Source organism: Salmo salar, chromosome ssa12, assembly GCF_905237065.1.
Source record: "Salmo salar chromosome ssa12, Ssal_v3.1, whole genome shotgun sequence".
NCBI classification, from domain to species: Eukaryota; Metazoa; Chordata; class Actinopteri; order Salmoniformes; family Salmonidae; genus Salmo; species Salmo salar.
In genome coordinates, this window is record NC_059453.1 from 30,908,041 (window position 1) to 30,930,703 (window position 22,663).

Here is a 22,663-nt window from a genome sequence, read left to right on the forward strand (position 1 = left end):
ATGTCAAACGATGTATAGAATGAATCTTTAGGATGTTTTTATCATAAATCTTCAATAATATTCCAACCGACAATTCCTTAGTCTTCAAAAATGAAAAGGAACTCAGCTCGCTCTCACGGTGGCGCGCATGACTGAGCTCATGCCATTTTTCCAGACACCTGGTTCAAATAGCTCATATTCTCTCCCCATTCACAGTAGAAGCATTCTAAAGACTGTTGACATCTAGTGGAAGCCTTAGGAAGTGCAATATGACCCCACAGACACTGTATATTGGATAGGCAATCACTTGAAAAACTACAATCCTCAGATTTCCCACTTCCTGGTTGGATTTTTCTCAGGTTTTTGCCTGCCATATGAGTTCTGTTATACTCACAGACATCATTCAAACAATTTTAGAAACTTCAGAGTGTTTTCTATCCAAATCCACTAATAATATGCATATCCTAGCTTCTGGGCCTGAGTAACAGGCAGTTTACTCTGGCCACCTTATTCATCCAAGCTACTCAATACTGCCCCCAGATCCCAAAGAAGTTATTAACATGCAATGTTCCCTTGACCAAGGTACTTAACCCCCTAAACTGCTAATTGGGCACTGCACTGTGGATGCCCTCTGCTCCAGGATCCCCAACCTAATGTGTGTTTGTGTGTGTGTGTGTGTGTGTGTGTGTGTGTGTGTGTGTGCGTGCGTGCGTGCGTGCGTGCGTGCGTGCGTGCGTGCGTGCGTGCGTGCGTGCGTGCGTGTGTGTGTGTGTATCGGAGGGGATGGGGGAAAAAGCAGAAGACAAATGTCCATCTCATCTGGACTAATACAGTAAATCGTAAACAGGTGTGACATACAGATAAGCATGTAACAAAATGGAAAATGATAAGTATACAGATAGGTATATATGTCTGTTATAGTTAGTGGAATGTAATTTGCCTTCATATGCCCATAAACAGGCATTCCCCACAGGGAACCGCACAGTGTACACAATGCAACATACTTGTCACAATATAAAAATGTATATTTGTTTGGTTCAACCAAATGTGGTACAAATAATCGTAGGCCTATATAGCTAGTCACCTAACAGTGATGAAGCGACAGTATTGAATAGCACTGCTACAGTAACTGTCAGAAAGGAATGTGAGCTGTGAGGTACATTTTCCAACCAAGTTGGCACTGTAAGTGAAGGTATGATTCAATTTTTCCAAACTTTGAATGCTTTTGTAAAAGTCCAGTGCACTTACCTGACCAGTGGAACTTTGACAAACTAGCTACTTTTCTATAGTGTGCTTTCATTCTGGCATGTTTACAATACCATAAATCACTGGTGTTGGTCTTAGTGACTAACACATTCACTGATTCAGATAACGATTTTAGTGTACCACAGTTATACCACACTGACATCCAGTGTTTGATTCTCGCCATTACAGTGGGTGTGAGACATAGAGAGCGAAAGACAGCACACACTCTATCTTTGTGGAAAGTGCGCCCTCTATCCATCTCTATGCCTCACACCAATCGTATTGAGTTCAAGGTGGTTTACCAAAGTGGATGGTGCCCTCTAGTGGAAGAACACTAGAAGAAAGGCTCTCCTAGTTGAAACGACCAAATGCCAATATGTTTGCACCTCTGTGAAATTCGAACTCCAATCCAGGGATGGAAGGTATCGCTGTACTCCTAATTATCCCACAACAATTTACGGCAAATCCAGAGGCTATAAATACTACTACTTATTTATTAAAACTGCCGTTTTGGTTCTCATGCTTGGTAGCTGATAGATCATTCTTGAATTAGGTTGGCAATTGGGCATGGCATTTTAGGAAAGGTTCCCATTCCACCACGCTGAATTCTCTGAATCTGCAGAGAGAGAAAAAACATACTATAACTCACTATTTCTAAACACAACTTAGCTCAAATATGAATGAATACGATTGTAGACTGAATGAATGACTGAATCATGTAGATTGTGGCAGAAAGTCTGCTGTCTAACTTTACGGCATACTGGGAGGTCCATAGTAAAAGCACTGATGGGAGTCTGACCACTACCAGCAAATAGGGTGTCAAAATGGTGGGAGCTTTCCTTAGCTCAACAGCCTATCAAGCATGTAGAAGAATAGCAAGAACAACTTATAACCAATACTGACCGTCAGATGGAACTTCCATCGGTGCCATCAGAGCATACATGTCTGTAACGAACAGCTGTGGTCCGGGTTTGCCACTCAGGCTGAGGGCCTCAGTTATGTTCCCATCCGGGTTCAACTGGGGGTTAGGGTCACTCCACAGACCTGCTGTAAGTAGGAGGAAAACTTAGACACCAGACATCTACCACTGATTGGCTGAAGCAGTATGAGAAGTTAAGTCTCATGTAGGCACCTGCTGGAATATTTATACCCTTTGGAAGACTGCCAGAGTCCCCCAGATAGCCTGTGTTCCCTATTGGTGGAGTGGGGTGCATCCCAATTGGTGAGGGACGTGGTAGAGGCTTGCTCTGTAAAAAATATATATCAATACAATTGAAAAGCAATTAGTAAAAGCAATTTAATAACACACAGTTCATACAATTGCTTTGCTCTGATTTAAAATGTCAGTTGAAAGTTCATACCTCCTCCTGTGGTACGCTCATATCCACCCACCTGTTGAGCATAGGATCCCAGACAATCTGACAGAGAAAATTATAGGAATGAGAGTCAATCTTTAGCCATCTACCATTCTCTATCTTTAACTATCCCTCAATAAACATTTTTCATCTACAAACTCAGTGTGCAAAATGTACAAAGATTCTGTGTATTAGTCCACTAATGTTTCTGGACAGGATATGAAGAGAAGGTTTCTTACAGATTTTGAGGAATCCTCTGGCAGGAGTGCCCCCTTCTTACGGCAAAAGCCAAGCCAGCCCTCTCCGCTGGTCTTGGCCCTCACAATGAAAGGCTCAGCAGCAGGTCCGCTCTGGACCGCGGGTCGTTGAGCAGGGCAGTTGGGGACCGCAGCACATTTAGTCACGGGGCTGTTCTTCCATTCCTGGCCCAGGACATCCACGTATCTGCTCCGTGGGTCTGTGACAAGTAGGACAAATGGACACAACCTCAGCCCTCTGTAGGCAGTACAGGGCACCTGCATGATTAAAGGCAAGTTGACATTTATTGGGATGATTCATGTACTGAAGGCAGCTTTTCAGGGTGGTCACTAGCTGGCACAACCACAAAGTCATAAAATCATATTAAACATACCCCTAACCTTAACCACAATGCCAACCTTATGCCTAACCCTAACCTTAAATTAAGACCAAAATGCACATTTTGTTTCCATACAATTCTTACGATATAGCCAATTCTGACATTGCGGCTGGCCAATCTAGCAGAAACCACTCAGCGCTGCCTCCAGTACAAGATTCATCCCAATAAACATTGAAGCCTCAGTCTCCATAAATGACACTATTCCTGTTAGTTACTCGCACGCTTACTCAAAGTCATACATGCCAGGCCTCTAGGTTCACTGCTGTTAAAAAATACTATCTTTACTCACCTCTTCCATGTGCGCTGGTTGTTGGAACAGGTTGAGGATCCCCTGGCCATCCGGGCCTCATGGAGAGTGGTGGTGGAGGAGGATAGGTCTGTAATAAACATCAACCAAACAACCAAAATATGACACTGCTTATCAATGATATGACACCTCACTGTTTCAATAGAGTGAGGTGAGTGACTTGAATATACATCTTAAAGTATAAGCTACATACTGCCTGCTTCATGGGAAATAAATATCTGTCATTTTAAGGTGCATTTACCTTTGGGAGCCTCCTCACTGTGTACATTGGCACTGACGGTGCCGCTACTGGAGCCTCCGTAGAGAGCTTGGGTTCTGCCTGGGGCCTCGCTGCTGGGAGGCACACCAAGCCACCGCTCCCCTGATGACTCAGCTGCTCCCTCTGTTTCAGGGAGACCTCTACCTTGGGTGGCTTCCTGCCCAACTCCAGGCCCATCACCTCATTGCATTGAGGGAACTCAGCCACAACTGGGTGGACTACCTGATGCTGATTTCCCCTCAGTAAAGCTTCTTAGCACAGCTGTGTTGGAGGACCAACTGGATCCCCTGGATATCCTGGGCTCATGGTGGGAGGTGGGGGTGGAGGTAGAGGATAGGTCTGTAATAAACATCAACAAAGCATCCAAAATATGACTCTGAGTATCAATAATATGACTCTGTGAATCAATGATATGACACTGTGAATCAATAATATGACTCTGTGAATCAATGATATGACACTGACACGGCCGGGCCCGCTCATTAGGCAGGATTAGTCGGCCGCCTATGGTGGCAAATTGACGAGGGCAGCATTTTCTAAGCTAAACTGACCAAGATAACCTCTAACAACAACACATAGAACATCACATAATTCTGCCCAAAAACAATGACAATTTCTCTCAACCAGTGGCAAATGGGCTTTTTAGGTGAGCGCTGATTCCGCCCTTTGATAAGCAGTGCCCACTTTGTCAAAGACAAGGGCGCAAAATATTTTGCTTGTCCATTCCCAGGGTGCTGTTGGAGAGATGCATCTCTGAAGTGCTCCACCAACGTTTCATCAACAACAACAAAAAAGAGTATGTGGCCTTTTCTGTAGCCTACAGGCTGGAGATAAAATGTATGACAATGTAATGAGACGGACACTTTTTACATTTTCTCAGATTTCTCAGATTAAATAGCCTAACCTAAATGGCACTCATTAACAAACAACATATCCTAGAAATAGGACAGGTCAAAGTAAAATGGACAATATGGAATGGACAATCACAACTGTTGTCCAGGAGTTTCACCACATTGTCATGATCAGTGGTTTCAAGTTTGTATCCTGATCATAGAGAAAAATAAAATACTTCTGCATTTTCCGCATTGTAAACACATTGCAAATAGGCTCACAATAACTCTTGATAAAGTTGGGTAGCAAATATTCAGAGCTTAAATAGACAAACTGATTAGTCACAGGAATCAGGACTATTAAAGCCAATGCAATGGCCTGTTTTTCCAGATGCTGAAATCAGGCAAATTTTTGGTTCTGAATAAAAGTTGAAAAAAAGTCATTTATAGACTTATCAAGGCTGGTCTGGACCGCACCAAATCTGAACCAAACATAGACAGGCATTCATAAAATTCAAATTTTCGGGCAACACTGTAGGCTACACCTCAGTAAATACGGATCGAAGCTGATGCCGGTCCGGACCAAATCTGAACCAATCATAGACGTCTATGTTTGGTTCAGATTTGGTGCGGTCCAGACCAGCCTTGATAAGTCTATAAATGACTTTTTTTCAACTTTTATTCAGAACCAAAAATTTGACTGATTTCAACATCTGGAAAATACATATTTTCAACCTCAGGAAAATAGATATTTTCACCTTTCATTCAGAACCTAAATTGAATTTTAAATACGTATTTTAGATGTCTTTTCAACGTCATTTTGCTTACTGTGACTAATATAGTTTTATGGAGGTCAGCATTTTTTGGTCTCGCTTATGGCGGCAGAACCGCAAGTACCGGCCCTGGACACTGATATTGGGCTTTTGATCATTTTCCATAGTCCATTGGCCCCTAAGACCCTCACAAACTTTTACAGATGCACAATTGAGAGCATCCTGTCGGGCGGTATCACCGCCTGGTACGGCAACTGCACCGCCCACAACTGCAGGGCTCTCCAGAGGGTGGTGCAGTCTGCCCAATGCATAACCGGGGACACATTGCCTGCCCTCCAGGGCACCTACAGAACCCGATGTCACAGGAAGGCCAAAAAGATCATCAAGGACATCAACCACCCAAGCCACGGCCTGTTCACCCAGCTCCCATCCAGAAGGCGAGATCAGTACAGGTGCATCAACGCTGGGACCGAGAGACTAAAAAACAGCTTCTATCTCAAGGCCATCAGACTGTTAAACAGCCATCACTAGAAGGGCAACCACCAGGTTACTCAACCCTGCACCTTAGAGGCTGCTGCCCTATATACATAGACATGGAATCACTGGTCACTTTAATAATGGAACACTAGTCAACCACATTCTGTTGGAGAGATTGGAAACCCAAATTGGTCTACACGGACAAGTTCTGGCTTGGTGTAGATCTTATCTGTCAGAAAGATATCAGTTTGTCTCTGTGGATGGTTTGTCCTCTGACAAATCAACTGTAAATTTCGGTGTTCCTCAAGGTTCCGTTTTAGGACCACTATTGTTTTCACTATATATTTTACCTCTTGGTGATGTCGTTCGGAAACATTATGTTAACTTTCCCTGCTATGCGGATGACACAAAGCTGTACATTTCGATGAAACATGGTGAAGCCTCAAAATTGCCCTCGCTGGAAGCCTGTGTTTTAGACATATGGCTGCAAATGTTCTACTTTTAAACTCGGACAAAACAGAGATGCTTGTTCTAGGTCCCAAGAAACAAAGAGATCTTCTGTTGAATCTGACAATTAATCTTGATGGTTGTACAGTCGTCTCAAATAAAACTGTGAAGGACCTCGGCGTTACTCTGGACCCTGATCTCTCTTTTGACGAACATATCAAGACTGTTTCAAGGACAGCTTTTTTCCATCTACGTAACATTGCAAAAATCTGAATCTTTCTGTCCAAAAATGATGCAGAAAAATTAATCCATGCTTTTGTCACTTCTAGGTTAGACTTCTGCAATTTTCTACTTTCCGGCTACCCGGATAAAGCACTAAATAAACTTCAGTTAGTGCTAAACACGGCTGCTAGAATCTTGACTAGAACCAAAAAATTGGATCATATTACTCCATTGCTAGCCTCTCTACACTGGCTTCCTGTTAAGGCAAGGGCTGATTTCAAGGTTTTACTGCTAACCTACAAAGCATTACATGGGCTTGCTCCTACCTATCTTTCCGATTTGGTCCTGCCGTACATACCTACACATACGCTACAGTCCCAAGACGCAGGCCACCTAACTGTCCCTAGAATTTCTAAGCAACAGCTGGAGGCAATTTTTATGGAATGGTCTGCCTACCCATGTGAGAGACGCAGACTCGGTCTCAACCTTTAAGTCTTTACTGAAGACTTATCTCTTCAGTAGGTCCGATGATTGAGTGTAGTCTGGCCCAGGAGTGTGAAGGTGAACGGAAAGGCACTGGAGCAACGAACCGCCCTTGCTGTCTCTGCCTGGCTTGTTCCCCTCTCTCCACTGGGATTCTCTGCCTCTAACCCTATTACAGGGGCTGAGTTACTGGCTTACTGGTGCTCTTCCATACTGTCCCTAGGAGGGGTGCGTCACTTGAGTGGGTTAAGTCACTGACGTGATCTTCCTGTCTGGGTTGGCGCCCCCCTTGGGTTGTGCCGTGGCGGAGATCTTTGTGGGCTATACTCGGCCTTGTCTCAGGATGGTAAGTTGGTGGTTGAAAATATCCCTCTAGTGGTGTGGGGGATGTGCTTTGGCAAAGTGGGTGGGGTTATATCCTGCCTGTTTGGCCCTGTCCGGGGGTATCGTCGGATGGGGCCACAGTGTCTCCAGACCCCTCCTGTCTCAGCCTCCAGTATTTATATGCTGCAGTAGTTTATGTGTCGGGGAGCGAGGGTCAGTCTGTTATATCTGGAGTATTTCTCCTGTCTTATCCGGTGTCCTGTGTGAATTTATGTATGCTCTCTCTAATTCACTCTCTTTCTTTCTCTCTCTCGGAGGACCTGAGCCCTAGGACCATGCCTCAGGAGGACCTGGCCTGATGACTCCTTTCTGGCCCCAGTCCACCTGGCCATGCTGCTGCTCCAGTTTCAACTGTTCTGCCTGCGACTATGGAACCCTGACCTGTTCAGTGGACGTGCAACCTGTCCCAACCACTATGATTATTATTATTTGACCCTGCTGGTCATCTATGAAAATGTGAACATCGTGGCCATGTTCTGTTGTAATCTCTACCCAGCACAGCCAGAAGAGGATTGGTCACCCCTCATAGCCTGGTTCCTCTCTGGGTTTCTTCCTAGGTTCGTTTTTCCTTGCCACCGTGCTTCTACACCTGCATTGCTTGCTGTTTGCGGTTTTAGGCTGGGTTTCTGTACAGAACTTTGAGATATCAGCTGATGTAAGAAGGGCTTTATAAATACATTTGATTTGATTTAGTCACTTTAATAGTGTTAATGTTTACATACTGCTTTACTCATTTCATATGTTTTCACTGTATTCTATTCTACTCTATTTTAGTCAATGCCACTCCGACATTGCTCGTCCTAATATTTATATATTTCTTAATTCCATTATTTTACTTTTAGATTTGTGTGTATTGTCGTGATTTGTTAGATACTGTTGCAGTGTTGGAGCTAGGAGCACAAGCATTTCGCTACACCCGCAATAACATCTGCTAAATATGTGTGTGACCAATACAATTTGATTTGATGAAACAATATTGTCAACAGTTTGTTAGAGGTTTAGAAAATAATAAATGTTCTGAAAGCCTAGTATCAGGGGTGCCGTATGGGGGGGGGAGTTAGACGACTCTAAGGGCCTGTGACTGACAGGGGCCCTAAAATTTTTTTAAATATTAGGTACATTCTTTTCAATATTAAATTAAATTATTAACCATCATCATTAATATCATATTTTATTTAAAATATACTAATAAAACTAACGGTTTCGTTTTCTTTCCTTGTTTTTGGCAAAAAGTAAAGATCCAAAGAGCCTCTGTATTGCCCAACCACGGCGAGAACGGTACTTGCTAGTAGTGAATTGCGAGTTAGGAGTGTCATTGGAGCATCATGTCTCAGCTTCCTAAAGAAAAATCTGGCTTCCTGTCACAACTGTCATCATGGAGAGAAGAAGACCAAGGTGCAGCGGAGTTAGTGTTCATGATTTAATACAAAAAAGATCACTGGAACACTACAAAACAAGAAAATACTGACAGCTCAACAGTACTGACAGCATAACACACTGAACAGAAACAATTACCCACAACCCCAAAGAAAAACACACACTACTATATAGGACTCCCAATCAAAGGCAACTCAACACACCTGCCTTCAATTGGGAGTCCAATAACCAACTCACACGTAACACAAACCCCTCTGCCACGTCCTGACCAAAACTAATACAATTGCTCCCTCTGCTGGTCAGGACGCGACAGTACCCCCCCTAAAGGTGCAGACCCCAGAATGCACCTTAAAAAAGAAAACACAAAAAATCCCCAACAACCCCCAATACCCCAACAAAACCAACAAACAATACCCCCTAAACGATAAGGGAGGGAAGGGAGGGTGGCTGCCGTCAACGACGGCACTGTGCTACACCCTCCCTCCCCCAACCCACCTATTCTGGAGGTGGCTCAGGTGCGGGACGTGAACCTCGCTCCACCTTCGGCGTCGTCCACTTCGGTGGCACCGATAGCTGCGCCGGGCAGACGGACCGCTCGGGCTGGGCCGGAGGACAAGCGGGCCGCTCGGGCTGGGCCGGAGGACAGGCGGGCCGCTCGGGCTGGGCCGGAGGACAGGCGGGCCGCTCGGGCTGTGCCGGAGGACAGGCGGGCCGCTCGGGCTGGGCCGGAGGACAGTCGGGCCGCTCGGGCTGGTCAGGGCAGTCGGGCCGCTCGGGCGGCTTCGGGCAGTCGGGCCACTCTGGCGGCTCCGGGCAGTCGGGCCGCTCTGGCGGCTCCGGGCAGTCGGGCCGCTCTGGCGACTCCGGGCAGTCGGGCCGCTCTGGCGACTCCGGGCAGTCGGGCCGAGACACGCACCTCCATGCTAGTGCGTATAGCGGGAAACACCGGACCGTAGAGGCGTACTGGCGGTCTTGAGCGCAGGGTTGGCATCACCCCTTCAGGCTCGATGCTTACTTCGCCCTGGCACATGCGGGGCGCTGGTACTGTGCCACCAGCCTGAAAATCCCAGGCCTCACCACAGCCCCAACCCACGGGACCTGTCCAGTCTGTTTCAGCCTAAACAGGGTACGGGGAGCTGGCCTGGGGCTCCCTTCTCGCCCCGCCAAACAGCCCTTGTGCCCCCCCAAAAATGTTTTATTGGGGCTGCCTCTCGGGTTCCCTTAGCTCCCTTAACCTCTATGGGACCGGCGGGACGAATTCGTCCCACCTACGTAACAGCCAGTTGAATCCTGTGGCGCGATTTTCAAAACCTTTGAAATGCTATTACTTCAATTTCTCAAACATATGACTATTTTACAGCTATTTAAAGACCAGACTCTCGTTAATCTAACCACACTGTCCGATTTCAAGAAGGCTTTACAACGAAAGCAAAACATTAGATCATGTCAGCAGAGTACCAAGCCAGAAATAATCAGACACCCATTTTTCAAGCTAGCATATAATGTCACAAAAACCCAGAAGACAGCTAAATGCAGCACTAACCTTTGATGATCTTCATCAGATGACAACCCTAGGACATTATGTTATACAATACATGCATGTTTTGTTCAATCAAGTTCATATTTATATCAAAAACCAGCTTTTTACATTAGCATGTGACGTTCAGAACTAGCAAATTCCCCGCAAACTTCCGGGGAATTCGCTAACAATTTACTAAATTACTCACGATAAACGTTCACAAAAAGCATAACAATTATTTTAAGAATTATAGATACAGAACTCCTCTATGCACTCGATATGTCCGATTTTAAAATAGCTTTTTGGTGAAAGCACATTTTGCAATATTCTAAGTACATAGCCCAGGCATCACGGGCTAGCTATTTAGACACCCGGCAAGTTTAGCACTCACCAATATCAGATTGACTATTATAAAACTTTGATTACCTTTTGTTGTCTTCGTCAGAATGCACTCCCAGGACTGCTACTTCAATAACAAATGTTGGTTTGGTCCAAAATAATCCATCGTTATATCTGAATAGCGGCGTTTTGTTCGTGCGTCCCAGACAGTATCTGAAATGGTAAATCAGGGTCGTGCGCATGGCGCAATTCGTGACAAAAAAAATCTAAATATTCCATTACCGTACTTCGAAGCATGTCAACCGCTGTTTAAAATCCATTTTTATGCCATTTTTCTCGTAAAAAAGCGATAATATTCCGACCGGGAATGTCCATTTAGCTAAACAGAGGAAAGTAAACAAAGCTTTCGGTCGACGCGGGCACGAGCCTGAGTCTCACAGTACTGTAACCAGCCACTACCCAAACGCGCTACTTTTTTTCAGCCAGAGCCTGCAAAGCCACGATTCAGCTTTTTACCGCCTTCTGGGACCCTATGGCAGCCGTAGGAAGTGTCACGGGACAGCTAAGATCCTCACTCTTCAATAAACAGAGACAAGAAGAACGACACCTTGTCAGACAGGCCACTTCCTGCATGAAACCTTCTTAGTTTTTTGCCTGCCAAATGAGTTCTGTTATACTCACAGACACCATTCAAACAGTTTTAGCAACTTTAGGGTGTTTTCTATCCATATGTAATAAGTATATGCATATTCTAGTTACTGGGTAGGAGTGGTAACCAGATTAAATCGGGTACGTTTTTTATCCGGCGGTGTAAATACTGCCCCCTAGCCCTAACAGGTTAACTTGTCCTCCCAGAATCTTCGCTCCTTCTGCCAAGTCCATCCATCTACGCTTTTCTCCTGTGGCTCCCTCCTCCTCCGCTGCTTGGTCCCTTTGTGGTGGGTAATTCTGTCACAACTGTCATCATGGAGAGAAGAAGACCAAGGTGCAGTGGAGTTAGTGTTCATGATTTAATTCAAAAAAGATCACTGGAACACTACAAAACAAGAAAATACCGACAGCTCAACAGTACTGACAGCATAACACACTGAACAGAAACAATTACCCACAACCCCAAAGAAAAACACACACTACTATATAGGACTCCCAATCAAAGGCAACTCAACACACCTGCCTTCAATTGGGAGTCCAATAACCAACTCACACGTAACACAAACCCCTCTGCCACGTCCTGACCAAAACTAATACAATTGCTCCCTCTGCTGGTCAGGACGTGACACTTCCAAAAACAAAAAGAAAGAAAAGAAAGAAAGACAGGAATGAGAAAAGAAAGGGCGACAGTATGTCACCCAATTTTTCACAAATTAAGGTGGGTGTAGTCCGTGAGTGGTGGAAATTAACCTGTTAGCATAGTCTATAGTGAAATAGGCTACTTTTGCTCCCATAACATAAGTTAATATCTTCACAGAAAACTCTGTGTTTACATTTCGCTCCTCTTTTAGCCGACATTTAATACATGCAGGCAACCTTTTAGCAAGCTATTCATACTAAATCAGTTGTCCCAGCCCCTGCCTGGTGCCAGGCCCAACAGATGCAGCTTCAGGCTCAGCAGCCCTGTCTCCCCTTCCCCATACTCCTGAACCAGCCCTGTCTCCCCATCTCCATACTCCTGAACCAGCCCTGTCTCCCCATCCCCATCCCCCTGAACCAGCCCTGTCTCCCCATCCCCATACTCCTGAACCAGCCCTGTCTCCCCATCCCCATACTCCTGAACCAGCCCTACTCCCAACTGAAGAAGGAGGTGAGCAGCATTGTGTTGAATGACATGTCAGTTGGCATAATTGCAGGTACTGCAATGCATTGAGGACAGGAATGTTATTCTCCAGTCAGGAGAAATCTCACTTGACACAGAGGCAGCCAATATCAGAGCCTTAAAGGAAGAGATGCAGGCTCTTAGAGATGGATGGGAGTCTCTCCTGTCTGAGGCAACACTGATTGCTACTCAATTTAGCAAGGAACACAGCCGCCAGAGGAAAAGGAAAAGATTAATGAAGAGACCTCTCAGTAGGAGACTTGGACTTGGACACTAGGTTCCACACCACTACAAAAAGTGTAGAATCATTTTCTGCTGTTCTAAATTCTAAAAGTTGGGCAGATTAGTGAGGATAATGTCCCTTCTGTGTGCCAACCACTGATCATGAAGTATTCCAGAGATCTTACACCTGACTTTCAAAATGAAGTACGACACCCGAACACTGTATGTGCTGCCACTTTCCCCCCTAACTTGTCCCGTCTTGGTCTCCTGAATGCAATCTGTAAGATGCAGCTGCAAAGCATTTTTGGAGAACTGTGCATTGCTCTACGTATATTTTGCACACTGCCTGTGACTGTGGCTGGTGGTGAGAGAGCTTTCAGTAAGCTAAAACTGATTAAAAAAATACTTGAGGTCCACTATGTCCCAGAACATGCTTTGCAGTCTTGCCATGCTGTCCATTGAAAGTCGGTTAGCTAGAAAGCTGGACTTCAAAGACTTGATCAGTGACTTTGCTAGCAAGAAGGCTCAGCGCTGGGCTCTTGGTTAGTAAGGCTGAGCAAGGGCCAGTGATAACTGTTAAATGGATCACTACACACATGATGCCCACTGGCGGAGAACAAGACTGAGAACAAGACTGAGAACAAGATATATCTCAAAGTAATGGCTGGATTGCCGTAGAATTAGTTGTGCACAATCAAGACCCCAAGTGTAAGAACCTATTGATTTGGTAACCACTTGACCTTTCCTCTAGCGACACCACCAGGCCTTTCCATTTCCATTTTGTTTTCCATTTTCCATTTCCACTTTTACAGCTGCTTATTTTCTAGTTGGTATGTATACTTAGTTCAAAAATCTGCTGCTGGTTTTATTATTTTGTTTGTTATATCATTCTATAGATGATACTGTTCATTTCTTTTAATTAAAAAGGTTAATGTATATTTAAGTTACATTTATTTTAAGTTATTCATTAATGTTAAGAGAATTTTCCATTCAAGAATTTTACCATTAAAATTACATTTAGACTGTAAAAGATGGCCTTTAGCACATTTCTTATAGAGGATATCAGTCTTGCATCAAATAGTGAATTCCACTGTATGCAGAATGTTGCATGCATGTCTGCACAGTGTTATATTTTCACAGCTCACAGTCAGTAAATATCGTACTGTAAATATTGGACTACAAGAGAGTTGCAAAGCTTGCAAAGGTAGAGTTATTTAAAGCTTTGAATGGGTCGATTAGGTTCTGGAGGTGTGTGGTTACAGCAATTGAGCAGGGTTGGTGTGGTCTGTGGTGATGGGGCCCAACGTGATATCTTTTCATGAGGCCCAAAATCCCTGGCGGGACACCCCTGCCTAGTATACAATATCTATGCACACCAACGAAACTGATATAAACCATTAAACTTCCACATGAGGTAATGCTTTCATTTTCTATAGTACCCCCTCATGTTCAGGGTGTTAGACAATAGGTATGTATTTTAGTACTCACAAGAGGGGCATCCATGATGGGCAGTGTCCTTTGTAAGGCCTTAATCCCTTAGCATACAATATATTGGTCCACAATAGACATCCAAAGACAGTCCACAATAGATATTCAACTGTCTTTGGTCGTAGGCCTGGATAATGAGACAGTACTGGTTGCTATAGTTCAGGAAGGCCATGTCATTAACATAGTTTATGTCATAGTTCATGTCATAATGATGTATCATCAGGGCCGCCGGAAAACGTGTGGTGAGGCGACATTTGCCACACCACTTTTCAATCAGGTGTGGTGGCACATCACTTTTCATTTAGTTTAATAAAAATATATTGGCGCAAAGCGTTAAAAAGAGGGGAAAAGTGATGTTTTTTTTGGACCGATTTGCCTAATTATTTGTCAAATCGTGCATAATTTCTCTGTCCTTCACATTGGAGTGCTGCTGCAGGCTCTTCGCATGTCATGTGGGACGGGCACAACGTACAAAGCTCAAGGCGCGATCTCTAACTTTCCTCTGCTATTTATTTAGCAAGCTGACAACATATAATTCCCGATAGACACAAGCAAAAACTCTTACATAAATGTAGCAGCCTATACACCTAAACATTAGCGATCTGACATGTTGAATTGCATGGAAACCAGACAATTTTTCAGTCTAATCAACTGTAGGCTATTAGCTATACTACTATGCGCCCTGTCCCTCCAGCCAGGGTAAACGAAGCAGTAACTTTGTGTATTTAGCTTATAGCCCATTTGTTTGTCCGAAAATGTGAATGGGATCAATTAAATTAATCAATAAACACAACAGCTGACATTGACTGTGAGTTAATTTTTTATTAGGCCTACAGTTGCATAGGGCACAACTACACGATGCAAACCTGTCACGCCCTGATCTGATTCACCTGTTCCTGTGATTGTCTCCACCCCCTCCAGGTGTCGCTTATTTTCCCCAGTGTATGTATCCCTGTGTTTACCGTCTCTCTGTGCCAGTTCGTCTTGTACGTTTAGTCAAGTCAACCAGCGTGTTTTTCCTGTACTCCTTTTGCTATTCTCCTTTTTTCTAGTCCTCCCAGTTTTGACCCTTGCATGTTTCTGGACTCTGTACCCGCCTGCCTGACCATTCTGCCTGCCTTGACCACGAGCATGTCTGCCACTCTGTACCTCCTGGACTCTGATCTGGTTTTGACCTTTTTGCCTGTCCACCATCATTCTCTTCCTTTGGATCATTAAACATTGTAAGACTCTAACCTTCTGCCTGCTGTGTCTGCATCTGGGTCTCGCCTTGTGCCTTGATAAAACCTGAATAAAGCAAGCTCAGCTCTGAGTTTTATTGTCCAATTATATTGCTTTCTCTGTGTATATGAAACCTCCGTAGCCCTTCTTTAAAATATAATTAATATGAACAAGTACAAGGTTGCTGCAGTTTGAAAGAGTTTTCATCCTCCCGAAGGCCAGGAGTTTTTCCATTCGTTTATTTTTTTTTTAAACCAAGTGACCTTATAAGAACAACTCTGGTCCCATCATAGCCCATATTAAATATGTTTCCAACCCAAGGCGCAAAATAAATCAGGGAAACGGACCTGGAGGAGCGAAGGGTGCGTGTGGAGCAAGAGGGTAGAATGAGGTCAAACAGGTACTTGGGTCGAGAGTTGTGGATAGCTTGGTAGGTGTGAAGCAGAATATTGTAGTCGATGCGTGAGCATATGGAGAGCCAGTGGTTGAACAGCACTGGAATGATGTGCTCGCAGGGGAAGGTGTGGGTGAGGGCACGTGCAGCACAGTTCTGGACATTTTGTAGCCTGTTCAGGCACTTGGCAGATGCGGCTACAAAAAAGGTGTTACAATAGTCTAGACGGATTAAATAAAGGCGTGGATGAGTTGCTCAGCTGCAGGTTGTGGCAGCATAAGTTGTAACCTGGAAATGTTCCGTAGATGAAAACATTTTACTTTGGTCATACTCTTGATGTGGGCTTCAAACGAGAGCTGACTGTCAAATATCTCACGCAGGTTGCGAACCTCAAAGGAGGGGAGGACCTTGATACCATCAATATTGAGGCTGTAGCTGCTGATGTGGTTTATGATGGTCCGAGTGCCAATCAGGGCGACCTCTGTCTTTTTGCAGTTTACAGTGCATTCTGAAAGTATTTCGACTTTTTAACTTTTTCCACATTTTGTTATGTTACAGCCTTATTCTAAAATGGATGAAAATGTTTTTTTTCCCTCAATCTACACACAATATCCCATAATGACAAAGCAAAAACAGGTTTTTAGACATTTTTGCAAATGTATTAAATATAAAAAACTGAAATATCATATTTACATAAGTATTCAGACCCTTTACATAGTACTTTGTTGAAGCACCTTTGGCAGCGATTACAGCCTCGAGTCTTCTTGGGTATGACGGTACAATCTTGACACACCTGTATTTGGGGAGTTTCTCCCATTCTTCACTGCAGATCCTCTCAAGATCTGTCAGGTTGAATGGGGTGCGTCGCTGCTTAAGAGTTTTCTACAACTTGATTGGAGTCCACCTGTGGTAAATGTAATTGATTGGACATGATTTGGAAAGGCAGGTCCTACAGTTGACGGTGCATGTCAGAGCAAAAACCAAGCCATGGGGTTAAAGAAATTGTCCATAGAGCTCCGAGACAGAGTTGTGTCGAGCCACAGATCTGGGGAAGGGTACCAAAACATTTCTGCAGCATTGAAGGTCCCCAAGAACACAGTGGCCTCTATCATTATTAAATGGAAGAAGTTTGGAACCAACAAGACTCTTCCTAGAGCTGACCGCCCGGCCAAACTGAGCAATCGGGTGAGAAGGGCCTTGGTCAGGGAGGTGACCAAGAACCCGATGGTCACTCTGACAGAGGTCCAGAGTTCTTCTGTGGAGATGGGAGAACCTTCCAGAAGGACAACCATCTCCACACGACTCCACCAATCAGGCCTTTATGGTAGAGTGGCCAGACGAAAGCCACTCCTAAGTAAAAGGCACATGACAGCCCAATTGGAGTTTGCCAAAAGGCACCTAAAGGACTCTCAGACCATGAGAAACAAGATTCTCTGGTCTGATGAAGGCAAGATTGAACTCTTTGGCCTGAATGACAAGCGTCACGTCTGGAGGAAACCAGGCACCGCTCATCACCTGGCCAAAACCATCCCTACAGTGAAGCATGATAGTGACATTATTATGCTGTCGGGATGTTTTTCAGCGGCAGGGACTGGGAGACTAGTCAGGATCGAGTTAAAGATGAATGAAGCAAAGTACAGAGAGATCCTTGATGAAAACATGATCCAGAGCGCTCAGGACCTCAGACTGGGGCGAAGGTTCACCTTCCAACAGGACAATGACCCTAAGCACACAGCCAAGACAACACAGGAGTGGCTTCAGAACAAGTCTCTCAATGCCCTTGAGTGGCCCAGTCAGAACCCAGACTTGAACCAGATCGAACATCTCTGGAGAGACCTGAAAATAACTGTACAGCGACGTTCCCCATTCAACCTGACAGAGCTTGAGAGGATCTGCAGAGAAGAATGGGAGAAACTCCCCAAATACAAAGTACTGCGTAAAGGGTCTGAATACTTATGTAAATGTGATATTGCCATTTATTTTTCTAAAAACATGTTTTTGCTTTGTCATTACGAGGTATTGTGTTTAGATTGATGAGGGAAAAAAATATTTAAACTGTTATAAAATAAGGCTGTAATGTAACAAAATGTGGAAAAAGTGAAATGTCTGAATACTTTACGAATGCACTGTATAGCCTATTAGCTATACAATTGTAATGTTATACCCCTGAAAGGGGGGACATATGAGAAATGATTCATACTGACATGTAGCATCAGCGACAGTTCAATCAGTTGTAATGATGAATTGCATAAAATAATCAACTCTTGGCTCAGTTGGTAGAGCATGGTGTTTGCAACACCAGTGCAATGCCAGGGTTGTGGGTTCGATTCCCATGGGGGGCCAGTACAACAACAACAAAAACATTTAAAAAATGCATGAAATGAAATGAAATGTATGCACTCACTACTGTAAGTTGCTCTGGATAAGAGCGTCTGCTAAATGACGTAAATGTAGATATCTCTTTTTTCAAACTACGTTACGTTCACATTTGTATTCCTAGGCATCACTAATCAAACACTGCACAAACAGACATAAATGGAGCACACATGATTGGATTATCACATTCACATGAATTACTAGAATATTACTTACGATTCTGTATTAATATAATAAACTATAAAGTCCAGTGGGCAATCGAGATATGCTGAACAATCACGATATAAACAAAAACATATGGCGTTTTAGAACTGTATTGTTTGCATTCTGATTGCAATTTAATGGAGGCCGAAAATAAATATACGCCATGTGAAGATGTTCATATTGAAACATATCTTCTTTTATTTAGGTTCCTAACTTGTTTGATAAGATTAGCACAGATTTTCTTGGTGGACCCTGCATGGGGACCAGACCCCAAGTTTGTGAACCACTGTACTAACCTATCTTTGCTTGCTTCCTCTCTCTCTCTGTCTCCTCTGTTTCCTTCTGCATGCATTGCAGCCTGCTTCAGCCTCACCACTGAGCGCCAAATCACTGTCTGTCTCAGTAGCCTACTCTCTGTAAAGCAAAGTTATTATGAGAACTTAGAAGCCTATTTTTGCTCCTGCTAAGGTAGGCTCAGTTTAAATTTAGCTTATTAGTTCATCCTTCTAGCTGGCTAAGTAGTAAGAGCCCTTCAACATTACTGCAATAGATATAAAAATAACAAAAAAATTCAAAGCCATGCCTGTGCACGTGACTTTTCCCATAGTCCATTTAGGATGATTTCTCCTCTTCTCAGCTGTCTATCACAGCCTCCTGGTTTCCACCAATCTGAGCACCCGAATGCACATTTGGACTCTGACCCCTCCCACTCAAGGTCAAAGATACTATCATTGTCTGCAGACAACGATGCAAATTTGGCTGCCGACCAAGTTATCAGTGTGTTTATTTTAGGAAGAAGTGAGTTGTCGGGTGGGTTAACGCTACTTCATGGTGATCGACTGAAAGCAGGGCCTGATTATCTTGTTACATCTGTAGCTGAATAGTACTGCTGCAGATGATGTATACTGAACAAAAAATATATATATTTCTGTCTGTAATAAAGCCCTTTTGTGGGGAAAAAATCATTCTGATTAGCTGGGCCTGGCTCCCCAGTGGGTGGGCCTTGCTCCCAAGTGGGTGGGCCCATTGCTGCGCCCCTGACCAGTGATGTGAAATCCATAAATTAGGGCCTAATGAGTTTGTTTCAATTGACTGATTTCTTTCTTTGAACTGTAACTCAGTAAAATGTTTGAAATTGTTGCATGTTGCATTTATATTTTTGTTCAGTATATATTTCATGTGAATGTTGTTTATAATTACATGTATTGCATTGAATGCATGAGCGTTTTGCAGTATATTGTTATTGTTTAGAGATGGTTAATTCCCATGTAGCCTGTAGTAGACTGTCCTTGTGCTCCTGCATGGACAGAAAGATTTATGACTCTGTGGAACTAGACACAGATCAGATAAGATCTCCACCAGTCCTGAGAGAGAGGGCCATAAATCTCACCTGTCTAAGTAATTAGTTCTCTCTTTCTCTCCAGCAAGATGTTTATACATATACATGTTTATACATATATTCATACAGCTGTTAATGTGTATGCTGTTATGTGAATATCCCTGCGTAGATGCTATGCCATTATTTCCTGTGTAGATACTCCTTTTGCATAGCTTACAACATTGTATATTTAAGTAATAAGGCATGAGGGGTGTGGTATATGGCCAATATACCACCGCTAAGGGCTGATCTTAAGCAAGACGCATCGCGGAGTGCCTGGATACAGCCCTTAGCGGTTGTATATTGGCCATATACCACAAACCCCCGAGGTGTCTTATTGCTATTATAAACTAGTTACCAACGTAATTAGAGCAGCAAAAATAAATGTTTTGTCATACCCGTGGTATACGTCAGCCAATCAGCATTCAGGGCTCAAACCACCCAGTTTATAATTGTTCTTACCTATCAGAACATCAAGTCCATCCTATGTAAACTGATGATTTATGTCTGTGAGTGTGAATACTATAGGGTGTGGTGGTGATGAAGATAATAAAAGTCCTGGTCTAAGAAGCATCCGTACTGTTCTTGCCGGACAGTCTGTAGCGAGTCAGAACCAATTATATCAGCTTTAAGTACTAGCGGGAGAGGGGATTCACAGCCAACTGCTCAGACGAGCTCCAGCTAGTCGTTTTTACAATAGCAGTCTCCTAACTCACTGACATAAAATTTCTACAAGCGACTATTTACCAGTTGTGTACTCATTCTCCGAGAGTCTTTCTTTTTTTTTATTAGAGCTCAGTCAGATCATGAATAGCTTATAATTTTTCTGAGCTTTGATCAATGTTGGGAGCAATATTTAGATTTTGACCCATCATTTATTTTCTTTATTGTGTACAAAATATACAGTACCAGTCAAAAGTTTGGACACACCTACTCATTGCAGGGTTTTTCTTTATTTTTACTATTTTCTACATTGTAGAATAAAAGTGAAGACATCATGTAGTAACCCAAAAAGTGTTAAACAAATGAAAACAGATTTCAGATGAGAGATTCTTCAAAGTAGCCACCCTTTGCCTTGATGCCAGCTTTGCACACTTTTGGCATTGTCTCAACCAGCTTCATGAGGTAGTCACCTGGAATGCATTTCAATTAACAGGTGTGCCTATTTAAAAGTTAATTTGTGGAATTTATTTCCGTCTTAATGCGTTTGAGGCAATCAGTTGTGTTGTGACAAGGTAGGGGGGTATACAGAAGATAGCCCTATTTGGTAAAAGACCAAGTCCATATTATGTCAAGAACAACTCAAATAAGCAAAGAGAAATGAGAGTCCATGATTACTTTAAGAAATGAAGGTCAGTCAATACGGAGAATGTCAGGAACTTTGAAAGTTCTTCAAGTGCAGTCACAAAAAACATCAAGCACTATGATGAAACTGGCTCTCATGAGAACCGCCACAGGAATGGAAGACCCAGAGTTACCTCTGCTGAAGAGGATAAATAAGTTCATTACAGTTACCAGCCTCAGAAATTGCAGCCCAAATAAATGCTTCACAGAGTTCAAGTAACAGACACATCCCAACATCAACTGTTCAGAGGGGACTGTGTGAATCAGGCCTTCATGGTCGAATTTCTGCAGAGAAACCACTACTAAAGGACACCAATAACAAGAAGAGACTTGCTTGGGCCAAGAAACACAAGCAATGGACATTAGACCGGTGGAAATGTTTGCTTTGATCTGATGAGTCAAAATGTGAGATTTTTGTTTCCAACTGCCGTGTCTTTTTGAGACGCACAGTACGATGATCTCCGCATGTGTGGTTCCCACCATGAAGTATGGAGGAGGTGTGATGGTTTGTGAGTATTTTGCTGGTGACACTGTCTGTGATTTATTTAGAATTCAAGGCACACTTAACCAGCATGGCTACCACAGCATTCTGCAGCGACTATCATGTTGTCACGACTTCCACCGAAGGTGGCTCCTCTACCTGTTCGGGCGGTGCTCGGCGGTCGTCGTCGCCGGCCTACTAGCTGCCACCGATCCCATTTTCCTTTTCGTTTGTGTCTGTCTGTTTTTTCACACCTGTGTTCAGTTAGTTGATTTCGGAGGTTTTTATCTACACCCCGCTGAATGCTAGGCTTTGTGCGGGATTATTTGTGTGTATTGCATGTTAGGGTTGTGCGTGCCTGCACCACGGGGTTTCGATTTATTTTCTTTAAATGTTACCGTGTGTTTTCGAGACTTTGTTTTTGGAGTCGAGGTTTCCCCTCCGTGTGTGCGGTTAGTTTCCCTGTGGGTGGCGACTATGTTTGTGCGTGTTTTTCCCACTTGTTTCTATTGTGAGTTCTGGACCGCCTTATTAAATGTTTTGTGCCACTGGAACTTCTTTGCTCCCCCCCCCCCACTAGGAGGCATTGTTACACATGTGGGAGTATCACTTGTTTTACAACAGGACAATAAACTAAAACACACCTCCAGGCTGTGTAAGGGCTATTTGACCAAGGAGAGTGATGGAGTGCTGCATCAGATGACCTGGCCTCCACAATCACCCGACCTCAACCCAATTGTGATGGTTTGGGATGAGTTGGACCGCAGAGTGAAGGAATAGCAGCCAACAAGTGCTCAGAATATGTGGGAACTCCTTCAAGACTGTTGGAAAAGCATTCCTCATGAAGCTGGTTGAGAGAATGCCAAGAGTGTGCAAAGCTGTCATCAAGGCAAAGGGTGGATAAATCTAAAATCTAAAATATGTTCTGATTTGTTTAACACTTTTTTTGCTTAGTACATTATTCCATGTGTTATTTCATACTTTTGATGTCTTCACTACATTTCTACATTGAACAAAATAGTAAAAAATAAATAACTACCCTTGAACGATTAGGTATGTCCAAACTTTTGACTGGTACTGTATATATTTTATTGTTATTATTTTTTATT

The 22,663-nt window shown here is 43.5% G+C and overlaps 1 protein-coding gene across 1 annotated transcript; it reads right to left on the reverse strand.

The window, feature by feature from the left end:
* Positions 1 to 1,704: 1,704 nt before the first annotated feature.
* LOC106564976 (protein transport protein Sec16A) lies at positions 1,705 to 3,959 on the reverse strand. The gene is made up of 7 exons (XM_014131530.2): positions 3,765 to 3,959; positions 3,506 to 3,593; positions 2,819 to 3,036; positions 2,586 to 2,642; positions 2,357 to 2,471; positions 2,128 to 2,271; positions 1,705 to 1,840 (listed from the first exon to the last, which is right to left on the reverse strand). The coding sequence occupies exons 1-7, from the start codon at positions 3,957 to 3,959 to the stop codon at positions 1,800 to 1,802; spliced, it is 858 nt and encodes a 285-aa protein (XP_013987005.2). The 3' UTR covers positions 1,705 to 1,799.
* Between the last annotated feature and the right edge of the window lie 18,704 nt (positions 3,960 to 22,663).